The 19463-nt window shown below is 40.0% G+C and overlaps 1 protein-coding gene across 1 annotated transcript in view; it reads right to left on the bottom strand.

Moving 5' to 3' along the window:
• The window catches only part of LOC122806073 (calcium and integrin-binding family member 2-like), a 721503-nt gene that overhangs the window by 644455 nt on the left and 57585 nt on the right, over positions 1 to 19463 (bottom strand). Inside the window, exon 3 of the mRNA XM_044076312.1 lies at positions 2998 to 3145. Within this exon, the coding sequence (XP_043932247.1) occupies positions 2998 to 3145 (148 nt within the window). The remainder of the gene's footprint in view (positions 1 to 2997; positions 3146 to 19463) is intronic.

Raw genomic sequence — 19463 nt, 5'->3', positions numbered from 1 at the left:
CTTCAAAAACCAGACACTTCAACTGCAATTTCATCTGATGCTTCCAACAAGGGGAACATAAAGTTACTTCCACTTGTTGTGAGGTATTTTTCTAAAGAAGAAGGGGTGGTGAATGGCCTTTTGAACTTCTCTGAAGACCCTGATGAATTGGCACATGCCATATCACAGCAAATTGCGAACATTCTGGAATGGCACTCCTTGCCCTGGAACAGCATTTCAGCATATGGGGCTGATAATGTCAGTGTGAACTATGGGAAGAAATCTGGAGTGTATACCAGATTAAAAGAAGTGCCAATCACTCCAGAAGGCTAACTGTGTTGCTCACAACATTCACAATGCAGCCAAAAAAAGCTGCAACACAACTACCGTACGACGTGGAAGTATTTGTAATGAAACTTTTCAGCCATTTCTCAGGTTCTGCCACAAGGACCAGAGACTTGAAAGACTTCTTTGAGTTTTGTGGCATGGAATTTGAGAGTCTGGCATGTGCCAAATAGGTGGCTGTCACTACTGCCTGCCATTGAAAGAGGAGTGAAAAATCTCTCAGTACTCCAGTCTTATTTCCTCTCCCAGGGAGAAGAGGAGACCCCCCCGGCAGATATGGCAGTACTTTTCAGCTAATGAGCATGGTGAGAATGCATTGCCTACACTGTCCCAGTACTATTTGCATTTTCTCTGTGCTGTTTTTGCCAATTTTAATGAACTTAAGAAAAATCAGGACTTACTGCCATGAAAAAAATTTGTGTAATGATCTCTCTGAAGCAAAAACTGCAGGCAAGAGCTGAATGTGCTTTCTTTGGAGGGAAACCTAGGGCACTTATGAGCACATTAGAAAGCACTTCTGCTAACAAACTGAAGAGACACTTCATTGTGTTCTTGGAGACAGCAGTGAAGTACTTGGGAAAGTGGTTTGATTATACTGAAAACAACTACTTGTTTACACTGTCTAAATTATGTCTAACTGAGCCCCCTTTGCTTTCAGTGGCATACTCAGTGTGATCACTGCCCTGAGCCTGCAGGATGTAGATGAAGACCATCTTTTCAGGGACTACTTGGCAATTATGCCCTTTCTCAAACAGTTATGTAAGGCAAGCTTGACCCTAGGAGAAAAGTGGCTGAAGCTTTTCAGAGAAGGGCCTGAGCTGATTGCACTATATCTGGTAATTGCCAGGGTATTATCTATACTGACATCAAATGCATTTGAAGAAAGAGTTTATTCTTTGGTGAAAGGTAAATGGGTAGATGTGTGAAACTGATGCAGTGTAGACTTGTTAAAAGCTGAACTAATGATGACTGTAAATTACCAGATGAAATGTAGTAACTTTTATTCGAATGTTGTTTCAAACCGTGCCCTTCTTCAAGCCATAAAATCTAATTCAAAATACACTTTTTAAAAAAAAGTTATTTAGTGTACTAGTGTGCAGTATGTAGTTTTGTGTTTTTCTTTGCTTTTGCTTTAATTTACAATAAAAAATTTACACTTGGCTTGTGTGTGGTATGTAGATTTTTTAGTTTTCTTTCAGAACAGTCATGGTTGTTTTATGAATTTTTTTACTTTTTTAAATAAGTGTCTGTTTAATTAGTAGTGTGTTTTTTTATTTCTTTAAAGTTTGCTTACTGATACAACTGAGTAATGTGTTTTTTTGCAGTAATACTTCATTTCATTTAAATGGTTTGAGTTTTCAGTATGCTGTAACTGTAATACTGCATCTCCTTTAACACCTCTGGTGATGTCGTGGTGGAGGTATGGCCAGTGTCATATTGGTCACACCCCCTGTCCCACTTTGACCTTGTTAAAAGGTGGCAACCCTAGGAAAGTAGCAAAGGCTAAGCCCTCCCAAAACAAAACAATCTCTCCAAACTAGCTTATAACTGTTGATTATCCATCCTTCCTACACTACTTAAAATCTTACAGAAACTAATCTTCACCCAAATTATATTCTACATCACCAATTACATCTTTTCATCCAAATAGCATGGATTCTGGTCAGCTGGTCAGGTCACAGTATACTAACAGCCATCTGGAGTAGGCAAAGACACTCTACAAGCCCAAATGGAATATGGACTTCCACTAATAGCATACATCTCAAGAAAGAACTCAACGATTCAGACAATCACAAATAGAATCTGCAGGTTCAGCAACCTTTCCCTAAAGTGTGCCCACCACTGCACAACAGTAAAAAATGAAAATGTCTCCTAATCGAAGATCTGACTTGTTCTTATGCTCTCAATTTTTCAAACTTCTAGCAATCACAAAGCTTCCTGTCTAGCACACAAATATGGGAACCTTCATCCTACAACTTCAAAAATCAAAGCTTATGTCCTACCCTACAGTTTCCTAAAAATAAAGTGCAATGTACACATCACTGCTCATTTACTAGGCTCTAAACAATGCCAGTCCCAAAGGAATATCTTTTTACCCAGAATTCCAAGCACAACTAAACTATGACCTTCATGATAATCCTTCATAAAAATGGATACATTACCTGACAGAATTCTGCCCAGCTACATTAGTCTATATCGTATCAAGTTTGTATATCACTTGCAAATGCAGCTAACTCTAGTCACTCTGACTGCACTCCACATAACTGTGTGTGTGTGTGTGTGTGTGTGTGTGTGTGTGTGTGTGTGTGTGTATATATGTATATATATATATATATATATATATATATCAAAACACACAGTTATGTATATGCCTATACCTGTGTAACTGCACCTCCCCATACTATGCTAAATGATTGCTTCTGATTGCATTGTATACTCCTAATTATTACCTTGCCATACGGTAATGTAAGCACTTGCTTTCTTTGCTTTCCTTATTTCTTGCTCTCTTGACTTAGAATGAAATTGCTTTTTTGTGACTGGCTGCCTCAGTTAAAAAACTGCCCTCTGCAAGGAAAATGTAACAGTAACACAAAGCCGAATGTAAGATCAAGAAAAAAAAATATTCTGATAATTTCACATTTAACAACATACATAAATAAATATCTATGTTACCGTAAATCTTGAAGGCATATATGGCCTTTAGTTCCCTGGGAGCCATTTCACTAAGGACAGAAAACATGTCTACAAAATCATTGAAACTGAGATTGCCTTCTCCATCTTCAGAGAATGCTTCTACAATCCGTGCCTTAAAAGGATTCTCCTGTAAAGAAAATAAACATGGTGGATGCATTATATGTTTATTCTCTGGCAGTTTGCTAGGACAAGACACATTTTAAAATTGTTTACTGTCTGCTTATTTTTATTGCTTTAAAAATGACTTCTCATAGAAAAATACAGACGTGAAAAGAACTAAAAAAGAAAATCAGTGTCAGCAGTTGTATTTGAACAGACTTCTGGTTTAGTGGTTTACTCATACATTAAGTAGAATGCAGTAGCATCATTACAGTTTTAGAATCAAAGTTTTCATGGAGGAGAACATATGAAACTACTTAACACTGGACTGCATCCTATGAGGTCTTAAAGTCATAAACCTTGGATAACACATTTATAAAGACTACAGACCAACAACGCAAATCAGGAATGCCTAACAGAACAAGATTTTCCAAGGGGGGGGGGGGTTCTGTGCATCCTTCCTAGAAAGGGGTTCAAGCATACCTCTCAACTGTTCAGATTCTTGCAGAATGTTCAGAATTTTGCCTCATATTTTGGTCTGTTTCTCATACAATTTGTGGTTTTCTGGCAAATTATCGAGGATTGAAGTGACTAAATAATGATATACATTTAAGTTTCTTACTTCGATTCTTTCAAAAACCCACGGTGGTGTCGCTGTGGTAGTGTTATCGCCTCACAGTAAGACACTGTCTGGCTCGATTCTCAGCTAGAGCATCTTCTGCATGGAGACATGCATGAATAGGCGTACCTTCGTTGAAGGTTGTGCGTCAGGGCTGGCAACTCGGCACATAAAAATCAACTACCAATCATTAGCGGACCGGAATAACGCTGTGGTGACCCCTAACTGGGAAAAGCCAAAAGACACAACAACAACTTCAATTCTTTCAAAATTAAGCCGCAGTGGTACAGCGGTTGCATTGTTGCCTCACAGCAAGAGGTTCTCCCGTTCGATTCTCAGCTAGTGTGCAGGGAGTGCCTTCTGTGTGGAGTCTGCATGTCCTCCCCGCGGTCGAGTGGCCTCCGAAAGACATGCGTGAATGGGCGTGCCTTCGCTGAAGTTTGGGTGTCGGGCTGGCAACTCGACACCATAAAAATTGACTGCCAATCATTAGTGGACCGGAGTTCTGCTCTGGCGGCCCCTAACCAGGAAAAGCCGAAAAGACAAAACTTAAATTCTTTCAAAAAATGCATGTTACCACAAAAACACACAACCTGTTATTCTACCATCTTTCTAAGGCTATAGATGCAATATTTAAAATTTGCTCCAATTTTACACCCTCTATCCCCCATTATTTTAGGCTTTGTCCAGACTTCTTGTGGTAAGAGGTTGAGAGGTATGGGTTCAGGTGTCCTACATTTCACCCTCTTACTAGAGTCTCTTTCAAAATCTTGTAGATTCTGATCTACTAAACATATTCAGCTACCTTCATTGTACCCAAAATATGCCAGTTTTATTAAGTCTTCCTTAAATTATAGACTCTTACCTTTCTCTCCTCAATTTTTAAATCTACTATCTTATTAACAGTTTTTAATATCCTATTAACAATTTGTTTACCAGAGTAGAGCAGTGATCTTAGTGGACCAGTTTCAGTCTCAGCCCAGAGGTATAAAATGGAAAAAAAGAAAACAATGTACTACATTCAAGGCAACATGTATGAAGATAGTGCATTTGAAAAGAAATTGTAATACACTTATATAGTTTAATTGAAGAATTGTCCTAGAAATTGTTGAGGACTGTGGAGGAAGGTTAATGTGTGTGAGCTAACAGAAGTCTTAAAGTAACAGTGTACTTAACATCTGTATATTATACAGAATAACACATATTATGTGGCAGTGAATAATGGGTGTTGTGTGTCCTGTAAGAAAGCATTTACATTCAGAATGGTTTCATGGGGGTGCTTTAACTCATTTTGGAATAACCAGATTTTTTTTTCAGGTGAAAGGGAAATGATTCTCAAAGTTTTGGTCCAAGGGTAGAGATGCAGTGCGTAGTATACAGCAATTTGGTAGAAGGATTTTTAAGCAGATGTCTATTGTGCACTTGACTTCTTAGGTGATAAAGTGCTATTTCTGGTGACAGTTTAGCAGCTAAAGGTAATAAGTAGTCAGAGTGCAGGAGTTTGAATAACTGGAAGGTAAGCAATAGATCTGCCCTTAGCTTTTGTTACGAAATCACAGTCTTGTCTTGGGGAGAGACTGGTGAATCTATATATATTATTTTAAATGGTTTTAATAGTGTTTTCATTCTTTTTGCAGTGAATGCAACAAGTGGTAGAAAGCACTCTTGTTGCAAGAGGAGAAGCCTTTCACCTATGACAGCCTACGCAGAATAGGACACAAAGTTTGACCTAGAATAGAAGGTAGTTTATTTTCACCCCACTTTTGTCAAAATAATTATCTAAAAAAAAAAAAAAAAAAAAAAAAAACACAGCTTTTTCAGCTAAGTATTATTAATTGTCTGGCTAAGTAAAGTGTTTGGTGAGTTTTGCTAGTTTAGATATAATTAGCTTCAGGCATTATTTTTTTGCAAGTAACCCAGGTTGAAAGTAAGTTGAAATAGGTCTGTAGATGAGTATTCCACGTTATAAAGCTAGTTGAAATGGGTTTTTGAAATGGGTTTGTAGGTGGCATTCCAAGGTATAAAGCTAGTTGAACTGAGTTGAAATGGGTTTATAAGGCAGTATTCCATGGTATAAAGCTAGTTGAAATGGATTTTTAGGGGTATTCCATTGTATAAAGCTTAGTGAAATGGGTTTGTAGGGGGGTATTCCATGGCATAAAGCTAGTTGATTATGAGTTTGTGGGATGTACTCCAGGGTATAAAGCTAGTTGAAATAGGTTTGTAATGGACTACTACATGGTATAAAGTTAAATAAATTGGGTTTACAGTGTGTGTGTGTGTGGGGGGGGGGGGTAACTGCATGGTATAAAGCTAGTTGAAATGGGTTTGAGGTGGCATTCCATGGTATTAAGCTAATTGAAATGGGTTTATAGAGTGTAAGAGTATTCCATGGTATAAAAGCTAGCTGAAATGGGTTTGTAGGGAGTATTCTGTTGTTTAAAACTAGTTGAAATGGATTTGTAGGGGGATACTCCATGGTTTAAAGCTAGTTGAAATGGGTTTGTGGGGGTATTCCGTGGTATAAAGCTAGCTGAAAATGGGTTTGTGGGGTGAGATTCCAGGGTGTAATGTGAGCTGAATAAGTGAAAGAGAACAATATCATTGCATATACTAGGACTGGACGTTGATGTAGGTTGTAAAGGAGTTGATAAAAATAAAAGAAAGAAATGGGGAGAGTACTGAACCTTGAGATAAATCTTTGCTTAAGGGGCTTCCAGTGTAATGGAAGACCTGAACTTGACTGAGAAGTGTTGATGAGAGGTTAGCTTTGGAACCCGGTTGTGACTTCGGGGCACATGCAGAGTTCAAACATATAGATTAGAATAATTTTGGCAAACAAGGTCAAATGTTTTTGTTACATCAACAAACACTGTATTTGTTAGGTGTGCCCTCTGTCCACCTTAAGGTGAACCTCTTCAGTAATTGTCCATATTGGAGACAGTGTGCTCTGGCCTGTGCAGAAGCAAAGCTGTTTAGGACAGAGCAGTTTATACTGTTAGATGTAATCAGTTTTTTATACATTGTTTTTTTGAAGTTGCTCTCCTAATGTAGGGAAGAAGGAAACTTGACAGAAATGTACTGGTTTAGCTTGCTTGGGTAGGGGCTGATTTCTATATATTTGGCACTGTGTTCCCTGTGTGGCATAAGCTGCACATGTGTAAGTGTGTGATTCAGAGGCAGTCACTGCAATGGGCTATAAACCATGCATGTATATTATCTGTGCCTGTTGGTGTATCTAAGGGATCTGATTAACAGTAAATCAGATACTTTTAAATGTACTGATTGCATGGACCAGGCATTACAGAGGTAAAAAGCTGTATCCCAGGTTACAGTACCCATTAAATCTTCTCTCCTCAAATAGACATTTGTGGATTTAAGGAATAAAAGACACTGAAGTTTACAGATTGTTTTATTCTACACAAAGCCAGTTATCCCACCCTCATCTCATTTTCCTCAAACCATACAATACCTTTGTTCACTAATATGACAGCTCCTTGCAGCACACACAATAGCTGCAATACAGAATTCACCCAAATTGGAGATGGTTGAACAGAAGGACCACTACTGTGAGTAATTCATAAAAATGAATGGAAATGTAGCTGGACAGATGTCAGTCTTTTGGTCAGCTCGAGGGCACAAAAAAGAAATCAAGGTATAAAGAAAAGTCCATACTTCTCCATCTAATGTTCTGTCTTTTATGTTGGCACCAGCACAATCAATATAAATGAGAAAATGCTGATCTTGCATGCTCTCCTGGATACAATTGCTGGATAAAGATAATCTCCATCACCACATTGCTAAAGAAAAACTGTTTACCTTTACAAAGGCAAAAAAGATGTGTGATTGCTCATATGAGTGAATCGTAACGATGAAAATCAAAACCGCAACAGTTTTCAATGTTCGAAAATCAGCAAATCGAAAAGCAGATTCACTGATTTTTGAACATAAATGTCAAATACAAAATGTAATAAAGTGTAAAGCGGGTGGGCAAGGCCCTCTGTGCCCCTCACACCCCCTACTTTACTATACTAACTCCGAGATTGCACTACAGTGGGGAAAATGCCGAATCTGCAATAAGTGAATGTCACTATGCTTTCGCTCATTGCACATTCAAATCTTTTTGTGTTCGATGTTTGCAAACTTTGCAAACGTCCTTTCGCACATCTGCTGTTCGCCTGTGTGCAAAACGTACACATGAAGGTAAACCAGAAAAACAGCACAAATGCACATATTGAATCTATAAAAGTTATGTATGGCAAAAAAGACCCTTAAGCTAAGCATCATGCACGCAGGAAACAGAAATGGTAAACTTAATCCAAAGGCAGTATCAGACCAAACACAGAAACAGAGACACACTTCTAGCAATGATTGTTCTATTCAAGCACCTACAATTATGGTACCTTCTCTCAAACTTTTTACATAAGGACTGCTGCTGCAGGGAAATTGTAAACTTTAATTTAATTTATCCATTGTTGGCTCTCCTAGTCCCACTAGGTGGGTATATTTATGTTGACTAACAGAAAATTGGCCACACCACGGAAACTCCACAACACCTTGTACTAACTGCATCACTTCATGACATGGAGGTTACTACCAGGAAAATGCTGCTATTCAGAAGAATGCAGAACCTGCTTTTGTCAGCTTCTGACTGTTAACATTCAACAATTAAACACTATTATATCACAAATGACTGATACTACTACTGATATTCACATTACTGAAGTTTCTGCTAGAAGTTTGGATGAGAAAACTTTAGTTTGATGTCTGATGAAGGCCCTGCAGAAGGTATGGAGCTTTCAAGGGAGGAAAATTTAGTACAGTGCACATTGCCAGATGTCACTTCCTTTAAAATGGCTTCAGGTCAAGGACTTTGTGGCTGTGTATGTAAAACAAACTGAAATGATTTTCTGCATCTGAAAACTAGAAAAATGGTTTTAGGAATGGAACTTATGCTGATGTGGGTCACAAACTAGCTGTTCCAGCTCCTGTAACCTACCAGCATGAGGCAACTTTGCAAGTCAAGCCTGTAATTCATCTATTACATTTGCAAGAATGCAATTTTGGTAGGTAAGTTGTTTGGGATGATGTTATCAATCCCTTGGGTTTTTCTGTCCAGGATGTCTGTGCATTTATTCAAATGGGAAGAGAACATTTTTGCTGAACATACTTTTGAAACACTGCCTGTGCCATAGAAATGTATGCTGCTGTACGATAAGAAAAGAACCTGCCCTTGGAACACATACACTGCTACTGCCAAAAACTTTCCATTTAAACGGAAGTTAACTCTGCAGTTTCATACTAAAGCTGAACTCTGTGAGCATGATGTATGTTTAATTTTTTCATACTAAATGAGATACTATTCATAACATATCTCATGTTTCTGATGACTATGGTCTTTGAATTGGGGGATGAAATGTGTGGGTGTCTTTAGAAACTGTCAATGGCAACATAGTTCACTTACCTAGCTTTGTTTTCATTCATTTATTTTTATTTAACATTTAAAATGACCATGAGCAAATAAAAAAAACGGCAACACAAGGCACGGCAACCATATAATAAAAAAACTCCAATTTATTACAGGCAAGCGCTTTCACCACACTGATGTGGCTTCTTCAAACCATCTAATGTTGTGTCTTTCGGCTTTTCCCGGTTAGGGGTCGCCACAGCGGAACTCCGGTCCGCTAATGATTGGTAGTTGATTTTTACGTGCCGAGTTACCAGCTCTGACGCACAACCTTCAATGAAGGTATGCCCATTCACGCATGTCTCCACACAGAAGACGCTCTAGCTGAGAATCGAACCAGACAGCATCTTACTGTGAGGCGACAACGCTACCACAGCACCACCACCGCGTTTTTTCTTCAAACCATCTAATACAAACAAGAATTGTTTCATCACATCATTTATACAAAAAATTAAATTAAGAACATCCAATAAAACCACTTACTCTACCATCCACCATATTCTATCACCTCCGTATCTAATACATGCCTCCGTAATTATATCTAGCCTGATCTTAAAACAGTAAAAATATATATATTCATATATTTACTAAAAACACTATTACATTAATATCTAACTCTACATCTCATCTAGGTATCCCCCTCACTTTTAGTATGGGTTTAAGGGAAACTATAACCAAACCTGATGTTATGCGCGTAGGTATGTGCACGGTCAAAGTATTCCATAGTAACAACAGGAGGCCAGCAAGGGAATGTGTCGAAGTAAAAAGAAAGACACTAAGAATGATACAAATTATTGTACAGACCGGTTTCGGCAAACCAATGCCTTCTTCAGTGTAGAAATGAATAAAAAATAAAACAGTCAAACCTCATGAGTATTTATAGACCACCCCCACCAATGAGATCATTGGTATGTTCCCACTAGTGCTAGTACATGAATCAGCAACTATAAACAAAAAGAAATAAAGTTAATAAAAACAAAATACATATCTGCTAAACAAAAGTGAATATTTGCTGAACAAAAATAAATACAAAGTGACCACTTGGACACAAAAAACACCATATTCAACCCTATCTGAGCTCATACGAGAATAGAAAGGCATATTAACAGCAAATGGACCTGATACATAATACAATCACATGGTTAAAAAAGTACAGTTTTGTACCTACCATAAATGTAGATGTCCGAATTGGATAGCATCTGCAGTCATAACAACTGGGTTGTCCTGTCGCCAGGCAGCCCTTCAGTCGGCCGGATTCCAAAGTCCGGGTCCGGCTTCGGCTGATGTCGCACTTCACCCGACGTCATCTCTGTTGGCCTTCGGGTATAAAAGCATCAGCCGACGCCATTTTCTTCAGTGTTTCTTGCCCCAGATGCCAGAAGCCCTATAGAAGGCTAAAAATTTTGGATAGATGCCAGTGTTTCCAAAAGATAGAGGTAAACACAAAAATAAGCATGTATGTACATAAATACAAACAAATACACCATGAAAGAAATCCCCCCACTAGCTAGCTAATAGAAGGGTAAACACCCTAGGAGTACCACAGAGGGGAAGGAGGGAGGGTAATCCTGACTGCAGATGCTATCCAATTCGGACATCTACATTTATGGTAGGTACAAAACTGTACTATGTCCTTCATGGATGCATCTGCAGTCATAACAACTGGGTAGAATACCATAGCCAACTAGGGAGGAGGATAAAAGTAGATTATGGTGTGTTTAGGATCCCTTGCAGAACAGCAGTGGCAAACCCTGCTCGGGATCTGGAATATAGAGGTAAATTATAATGCTTGGCAAATGTATGCACGGAGGTCCAAGTAGCCGCCTCAATAATGTCTTTGGTAGCCACTCCTCGTAAGAAGGCTGTGGTAGTGGCTGTTGCCCTTGTAGAATGAGGTCTTATGTTCTGTGGAATTGGTTTTCCATGGAAGGAGTAACAGAATCGTATGCAATTTCCTATCCATTTGGAGATTGTCTGTTTGGAAATAGCTTTTCCTTCCCTTCCTGTTGCATAGGCTACGAAAAGTTGGTCAGTCTTTCTGCTATTTTTGTTCTGTCCAAGTAGTAGCGTAGCTGTCTATGTACATCCAAGGTATGCAGTATTCTTTCCCCTCTGTTTTGTGGGTTGGGAAAGAAGGTGGGTAGGTGGATTGCTTGGTTTAAAGACACTCTGGATACCACCTTAGGCATAAATGTAGGATTAGTCCTCATGGACACTCTATCTTGGTGGAAGATTAGAAAGGGTTGCACTGCCATTAAGGCCTGTAGTTCTGAAACCCTCCTTGCTGAAGTAATTGCCAGTAGGAAAGCAGTTTTCCATGACAGGTGTTGTAGGTCTGCTGTTGCTGCTGGTTCAAAAGGTGATAGTGTCAATTTTTCTAGCACAAAGTTCAAGTCCCAAGCTGGCAATGGTGGTTTCCTTGGAGGTTTTACATTCTTGATTCCTCTGAGGAACTGCCTGAGCAAAGGGTGTGAAAAACAGGTGGATCAAAGCTGTATTCTGCTGAAATAGCTGATGCATGAATCTTGATGGAGGAGTAGGACAGGCCTGAATGAAGTAGTTGCCAGATACTCCAGAATGTTAGGCATATCTATGTTTGATACATCTTTTCCTCTTTCAGAACTCCAAATGACAAACCTTTTCCATTTCCCAGCATAATTCCTTCTAGTTGAAGGCCTGCGTGCTTCAAGAATAATGTCTTTAACTCTTTGTGAAAGTTCTATATTAGCAGCTGCTATGTGATGTTCCATGCAGTCAGTTGCAGCGTTTTTAGGTTTGGATGCATGGTGCTGAAGTTGTTCTGAGTTAGCATCAAAGGCATCAGGGTATTGGCCACATATTGTTCGAGACATGCTCCTCAGCAGTGGGTACCAATGCTGTCTTGGCCAGTTTGGAGCTATCAGGATTGTCCTTGGACGTTCCTCCTTGATTTTTAGTAGTACTTTGTGTATCAAGGGAAGAGGTGGGAATGCATATGCTGTTAGGCCTTTCCAGCTGAAGGAGAGCGAGTCCACTTTCCATGCTAGTGGGTGGAATGTCCTTGTGCAGAATTTTTGAGCTGGTGATTGAAAGGTGATGCGAATAGATCTATCTGAGGCATTCCCCATTTCTTGAGATGGTCTTGAAGATATCCGGGTGCAGCTGCCATTCGTGGGCATCCGATGTGGTCCTGCTTAACATATCTGCTAGAGAGTTTTCTTTTCCTGGCACAAATATTGCCTGTAACTGGATGTTGTAGCTGAGTGCCAGGGTCCACAGCTCCAAAGTCATTCTGCATACGGGGTAAGAATGAGTGCCTCCCTGTTTGTTGATGTACCACATGACTGTGGTGTTGTCTGTCCTTATCATCAAGTGGTCCTCCTTGAGAAATGGTCTGAACTTTTGGATTGCCAGTTTTACTGCCAACATTTCTTTTAGGTTGATGTGCAGGTGAAGTTGGTCCTGTGTCCACAATCCTTGTGCGCATTTGTCCAGCATATGCCCCCATCCTAGGTCTGAAGCATCTGTTGTGATGGTCTGGCTTGCTTGACCCTTGCGAAAGGGCAGGCCTGGGTTTGACTGGCATGCCTGAGCCCACCATAGGAACTCCTGTTTTAAGCATGGTATTAGTGGGATTTCCGTTTCTAGGCTGTGTCTGTGTTGGGACCATAAATTCTTTAGGTACCACTGTAGTTTTCTCATATGTAGTCTGGCAAATGGAACCAAGATTATGCATGATGCCATGAAACCCAAGGCCTGCAGTACCTTTCTTGCTGTTAACTTGTTCAGTTTTGTTAGTGCCAAGAAGTAAAGAGGGAGTTCTTTTTGTTTTACTGTAGTTAGGAATGCCATTTGTCTTACTGTGTCCAATTCCGCTCCCAGGAAAGTCCTTGTCTGGGATGGTATCAGTCTTGACTTTTGTAAATTGACTGTGTATCCCAGTGCTTGAAGCAAGTAAATGACCCTTTGTAAATCTGTTGTCAGCTTGCTTTTGTTGTCTCCTTGTATCAGGCAGTCGTCCAGGTATGGATAAATTTGAATTCCCTGTAGTCTGCAATGGGCGATTACTGATGCCAGGCATTTTGTGAATACTCTGGGCGCAGTAGATAAGCCAAAGGGCAATGCTGAGAATTGATAGTGCTCTGATCCTGCAAGAAATCTGAGGTATCTTCTGCAGATTGGTCGAATGGGGACGTGCAGGTATGCCTCCTTGAGATCTAGAGTTACCAGCCAACACTCCTTGCCCAGCATGGGAAGAAGTTGCTGTAGGGTCAGCATTTTGAATTTTGGGACAATGATGTAAGTATTCAGGGTGGACAGGTCTAGAATTGGTCTCCAACTTTTTCCTTTCTTGGAACTAGGAATAGTCTGGAGTAGAACCCCTTTCCTTGCTCTGCTGTTGGCACTTTCTCCACAGCTCTCATGTTTGCTAACTCCATTATCTGTTGTAGAGCCTCTGTCTTTTGATTTGGAGGTAGATTTGGCATTCCTCTTTTGTCTGGTAAAGTGTGGAAGTGGAACCGGTAACCTTGATCTATGGTTAAGTAAAATCCACTTGTCCTTTGTTATGTGGTGCCAGTTTTTTTAAAATAAGGTTAGCTTTCCGCCTAGAGGAGCTGCTATTTGTTCCCTGGTAGGCGGGTTTAGGATTAAGTCACTGTGGCTGTGTTGATGTAGTGGCAGGTGTTGAGTCTGTGCCTCTGTTGTTACCTTGCCACTGTCGTCCTCTGTAGGCACCTCCTCTGGATTGGTTTCTGCCTCTGGAATGTCTATTCCTGCCCCTTTGAGGTCTTGTGGAGTCAGGAAAGGACCAATTTTTGGCAGGCCAGTTCCTGCTAAACCTTGGGGTTGAACCTGCAAGAAATCTTTAACTGTCTGGACTGATTTTGCCTTTTCTTCCATTTTCTTCATAACCTGCTGGGCAGGTGTACCAAACAAACTTGTTTTATCCATAGGAGCATCTAGCAATTTAGATTTAACATGATCCGGTAAAGCTTGCTCCTTTAGCCATGCATGCCTTCTAATTACAGTGCCAGTCATGGCTGATCTAAATGAAGCCTCCAGTGCATCATAGCCACATTTTAAAGAGTGGTTACTAACTTGCTGTATGTTATTTACCATTTCTAATACATATTTCTTATCAAGAGATTCATCAGTGGTTAGCTTTTTAGTTAACTGATCAAGCATAAACTCTTGGTATTGTATCATGTGAAACTGACAGTTTAAAGCTCTAGCTGAGAGAGTGGCTGAAGTGTAAACCTTTTTACCCCATCTGTCTAATGACCTTGCTTCCCTTTCAGAAGGAACAGGGTTTTTAGCTATGGTTGCGACTACTGCCTTGGGACCCTGGGAAATAGTTTTGGGGTCTGCAAGAGGGGCCTTGTAAAGGTGGTGATGAGTATCTGGCACCCTGTAAAATCTGTCTGGTTTGGCAGGGGCTGGGGGTAAAGAATCTGGAGCGGAGCAGACATCATTGAAAGCATCATCCACCACAGAGAGAACAGGAGGTATAGCTAAGGGCCTGTGCTGTGGAAGGTGCAAAAAGGTCCTAAGTCTTTTCCTGGAGTCTGAAAAATCCTGTTGCTGCCATTGGAAATGTTCTCGCATGGCATGCAAGGTTTCCCCAAAGGAGAATTCTTCTGGTGGGGAAGCAGCTGGAATGGATTCTTCAGCATCAGAATCTTCAAAATTGGAGAAAGGAGCCTCTGGCTGGTCAGTTATGTCTGATTCATCAGCAGAATCATCAGAGGACACTGGCTCATGGGGCTCTGCCCTAGGTCTCTTCTCTGGGGGCTGAGAGGCCCTGTCTGGGTGAGATTGAGATCCTCTAATTAATGAAATTAAATCTTCTGCCAAAGTAAGCATTTGAGAACTGGAAGAGGGCCTGGTTGAGGGGGGTTTAACAGGCACTGTTTTAGTAGTCTTGGCTGCTTTAGTCCTGGCGAAGGCCTTAATGGACATGGCTGCTGGAGGCCTAGCAGCACCACGTGCTGGGGTAGAGACATCCAAGGGAATGGTGTCTGATAAGTCAGTGGTAAGCACCGTAGTGGGTAAAATTTCTGAGGCCGATTCAAGAGTGTTAGCAGGGACCTCAGTTGTAGAGGTAGATTCAGCTGTATTTTGATCAGTTTTCGGTTTCGGCGAAACCGAGACACTCGATTTGCTTAACCATGGTTTCGGCGAAACCGCGGACCGCGAGTGTCGGTCTTTTCTTTGCGTTTTTGGCAGAATGCGTGAGTCGGAGGATCCGATGGCATAATGTCGCAAAATCAGAACCGAAAAACTGTTCTGCAAACTCCGACCGGCGTCTAAGCGTTAGTCGGTTGAAAGAAGCACAGGACGAACAGGCTGCTACGTGTGGGCTGGGCCTAAACAAGGCAGGCAGTAAGAGTGGAAATCTTTATGAGGTATTTGTTTCCCACAGGTTAAACAATTATTAACTTTTCTGACATCGGCTGAGGCAAGAAAGAGTCCCCAATGGGGTACTTAGCTTTAGAAGTCTTCGAAGTAGTATTCGGTAGAAGTAATCTCTGGATCCGACCGACCGGCACTTGCGAACAGCTTCTGCTTCGGGCGCCACGCGGCAAGAAAGACTGAAGAAAATGGCGTCGGCTGATGCTTTTATACCCGAAGGCCAACAGAGATGACGTCGGGTGAAGTGCGACATCAGCCGAAGCCGGACCCGGACTTTGGAATCCGGCCGACTGAAGGGCTGCCTGGCGACAGGACAACCCAGTTGTTATGACTGCAGATGCATCCATGAAGAACATCAGGATCAGACAGACAAAGGGGAATAACTGTTCAATATAAATATACAATTGTATCCCCAAAAAAATAATATACTATTTGAATAAGCATACACCAAATGGACCCAAATACTAAGAAAAGTATTCAAAAATATGCACAAAAATGAATCAACAACAATAAAATATTGTATTCATCATAAAAATTGTGGTTATAAATGGTCATTGAGTCCTGGTGAAAATAACGCACCCAATGTGATGATCCAGTATTTTTCTTTGTGATTAAGTATATTATGCCATCCCTGAAGATTACTACGATCACCAATAATCCTGTCTATAATCATGAAAGTAAATTGTGCATCAGGGTGTTTCAATGTATGGCGATATTTTTCTTCATAAACTATGGGTGACTACTTTTGTAATGAAAATATCCATTAGTAAGGGTATCCTTCCTATAAATATAACTTTCAAAATTTTATTCTCTCTCTCCCATCTAGAAAATTCACCCTTGAGCCCATCACTACCAAACTAAACTTCAGAAACTCTACCTGTTTATTGGGTTCTTGAGCAAAAGACACACTGTCCTCTGGACTTCCAGTGACAATAAAAATAGATCTACAAATCTCTTATATCATCTAATTTTAGTAATTGAAGTACTTGAATTTAAAATATAAGCCTCCCACTATCCAAGCACCAAGTTGGCAAATGCAGGGGCAACTGCAAACCCCCTTTTTTTGTTTGTAATACTTTGTATTAAACAAAAAATAATTATCTAATAGAAATTCTAACAGAAGACAACAAAGTAAGATTTTTGTCACTTGGTAACTGAGTACATGTATTTAAATAAAGTCTGACCCATTCTGTTCCCTCCTCTTGGAGAATTGGGGAATACTGGTGAACAAAGAACACACGTCAACCATGACCATATAAACATTTTTGTCACCATAATCATAATTCTGATTAAAGTTACATAGTTTGTCCAAATAAATCCCATGAGTTCTTTACATAGGAAGGCAATTTCTAGACCAAAGGATTAAGAAGGGTGTCTAGAACAAGTGAAGAACAAGTGAAATGCCTTCAGTGATGCTGTCTGGAGCTGACACTATGGACCTAAAGGGGGGTTTGGTAACACTTTTATGACTTTTAGGGATCCCAAATAGGGCCCCTATTCTAGGATTTTCTACTCTCAAAAACTCGTACAGCTCAAAATTCATAGCATTACTCATAAAACATTCATATGAAGTAGAAAAAAATAGGAGAAAATCTTTTGTGAATGTCATTAATGGTAACCAGTAAATACTCATCAGTATGTTAACATTTTTGGTGGCTGCAATATATTCTGTAACATCCATAACAACCATTCCCCCCACCCTTGTCTGCCTTCATAAATCTGAGATCATTCATTCTCAGTTCCTATAAAGCAACTCTTCTTTATTTAAATTAAAATATTTGCTCTTACTCTTTTTATTTAAAATATCCCTGATATCGCTCTCACAAGCCTGCTCCTAAACTTAATTTTAATTTAAATATTAATAAAAAATGTATTATTTAGATACCGATGGCTTAACACTCTTCTAGTTAACCCAACATCGTGCAACAAAAACTGCAAGTTTAATTTTCTTATAAAAAACTAATTCCTTTAATGTCTTCATAGCGTTCACCCTATGAGCAGGTATAAAATTCAATCCTAGCTCAAGAACATGGACATGAACAGGACTGAGTGAAAACTAGACAAATTATTTTAGCATTTAAACTCACAGTCTGTCCATTAATTGTCTGTTTTGTTCTGTCCTCATCCTTTCCCTATCTAGTCCTGCGACTAGCACCGTTTCCTAACCACAAAATATTCTCTTCAGCCTTACTTCCAAAAAATTGCCTTCAGGAAAAGAATTCCTTCTATGGGAATACAATGAAAGTTCAAAAAAATCTCCTTCACCTCTCCCTTGACAAACCTCCTTTTGCTGAACCAATGTTAGCAGATGACATCATCAGTACAGGTGGAGCCATGAGACTTAGGTGTATTATTTGAACTAATACCAACAAAGTTAATCTCATTCTGCTCTCTTAAGGGTCAAAATGTTATTTTCAAGCACAAACCCATTCTGTGTTTAGGGTGTAGTGCCTTTTATGTAGGTGTGATGATAGGAAGTACTGCCAGCAATGCCAGAAGAAGTGCAGCAGTGGATGTGTAACATATGCCAGCACAGCTAGCTGGAATGTAGTAAAGAATTATATGTCATTTGTGTATTAAACTGATTTGTACAGATGCTTATGTTTAAAAATGCATTTGTAAAGTTGCTTGTGTTAAAATGGATCAAAAGTGTGTCCTGCTGGAAAGAAAAGAAATGTACATGTATTACTGTAACCAAATTAAATGTATATGTTTTAACAGTGGGTACTGGAAGACAAAAAGTTAATCCCAATCCGCCTGACTTTGAGAAATACTAAGCCTAGATCATAAAGATGTCATCTCTCAGGTTTGAATGAAGTCAGAGATGCAATGTCTAAGGAGTATGGCTTAGTACTCTGTAGGAGGAGTAGAAGTATTAAAATGGTTTTATGACTTCCAGGAGCAACAGCAGATCTGAGCAAAGTTCTGTCTGTGTGCATGGTAACACATAGGTCCTAAATCCTTACAGCTTCTAGCAATAGGGGTGCATGGGATCCAGAAGTCAGATGACCAGATGTATGTGATGTCATTCTGTACAGAAATAATGTTTTAATATTAGAGAAGACTGAAGTCTCAGGAGCAGTCTGTTCTTGGAACCTGACAAAGGAGGAAGACTGCTCACCCACTTCATCTTGCCTTGAGCTAGTAAGCGACCAGGGAGTAGTACTCTTTAGATTAGTCAGGAAAATATAGTAAGGCAAAAACAATAGTATCTTTAACTACCACCCCATAGTTATCCTCTCCCCAATCTTAAAACTTCTGGAAAAATGCATCCACCTTCAGCTTATGCCATTCCTAACCAATCACCAACTAAACACTCCAATCCAACACAGCTTCTGACCTGGCCACAGTATTATCACTGCCCTTTTGTCCTTCTTAGACACAATAAACCTTGCCGTGATTCCAGAAAACAGTATCAACAGTCCTACTAGATCTGTCCAAGGCATTCAATACCATCTCCCACACCCATCTCCTGAACCATCTTTCTAACCTTAATCTCTCTCAGAATACCTTATCCTGGTTCTCAAGCTACCTCTCTGACCAATCTCAAGCTGTGAAATGGGGAAAAAAGCACCTCAACCTTCCTTCCTACCCCCACTGGGGTACCCCAGGGATCCATACTCGGTCCAGTGCTGTTCAACATCTTTATCAATGATTTCCACACAGCCATAACAAACACCAAAATCGTACAATACGAAGACGATTCACCTTTAGTCTGCTCCGCCTCTAACCTCCCTGAGCTCCAAACAATGACTCAAACTGTCTTCTCTACCACTGAGAACTGGATGCTCCAAAACTACCTATCTCTAAATGCCAACAAATCCAAAATACTATTATTCTCTCCTTCAAAAGCCTTCCCTCTTGATA

Source organism: Protopterus annectens, chromosome 7.part0, assembly GCF_019279795.1.
Source record: "Protopterus annectens isolate FY-2018-M chromosome 7.part0, PAN1.0, whole genome shotgun sequence".
Taxonomy (NCBI): Eukaryota; Metazoa; Chordata; order Ceratodontiformes; family Protopteridae; genus Protopterus; species Protopterus annectens.
Note: the sequence above shows the minus strand (reverse complement) of the source record. Positions and strands in the feature narration are given on the sequence as shown.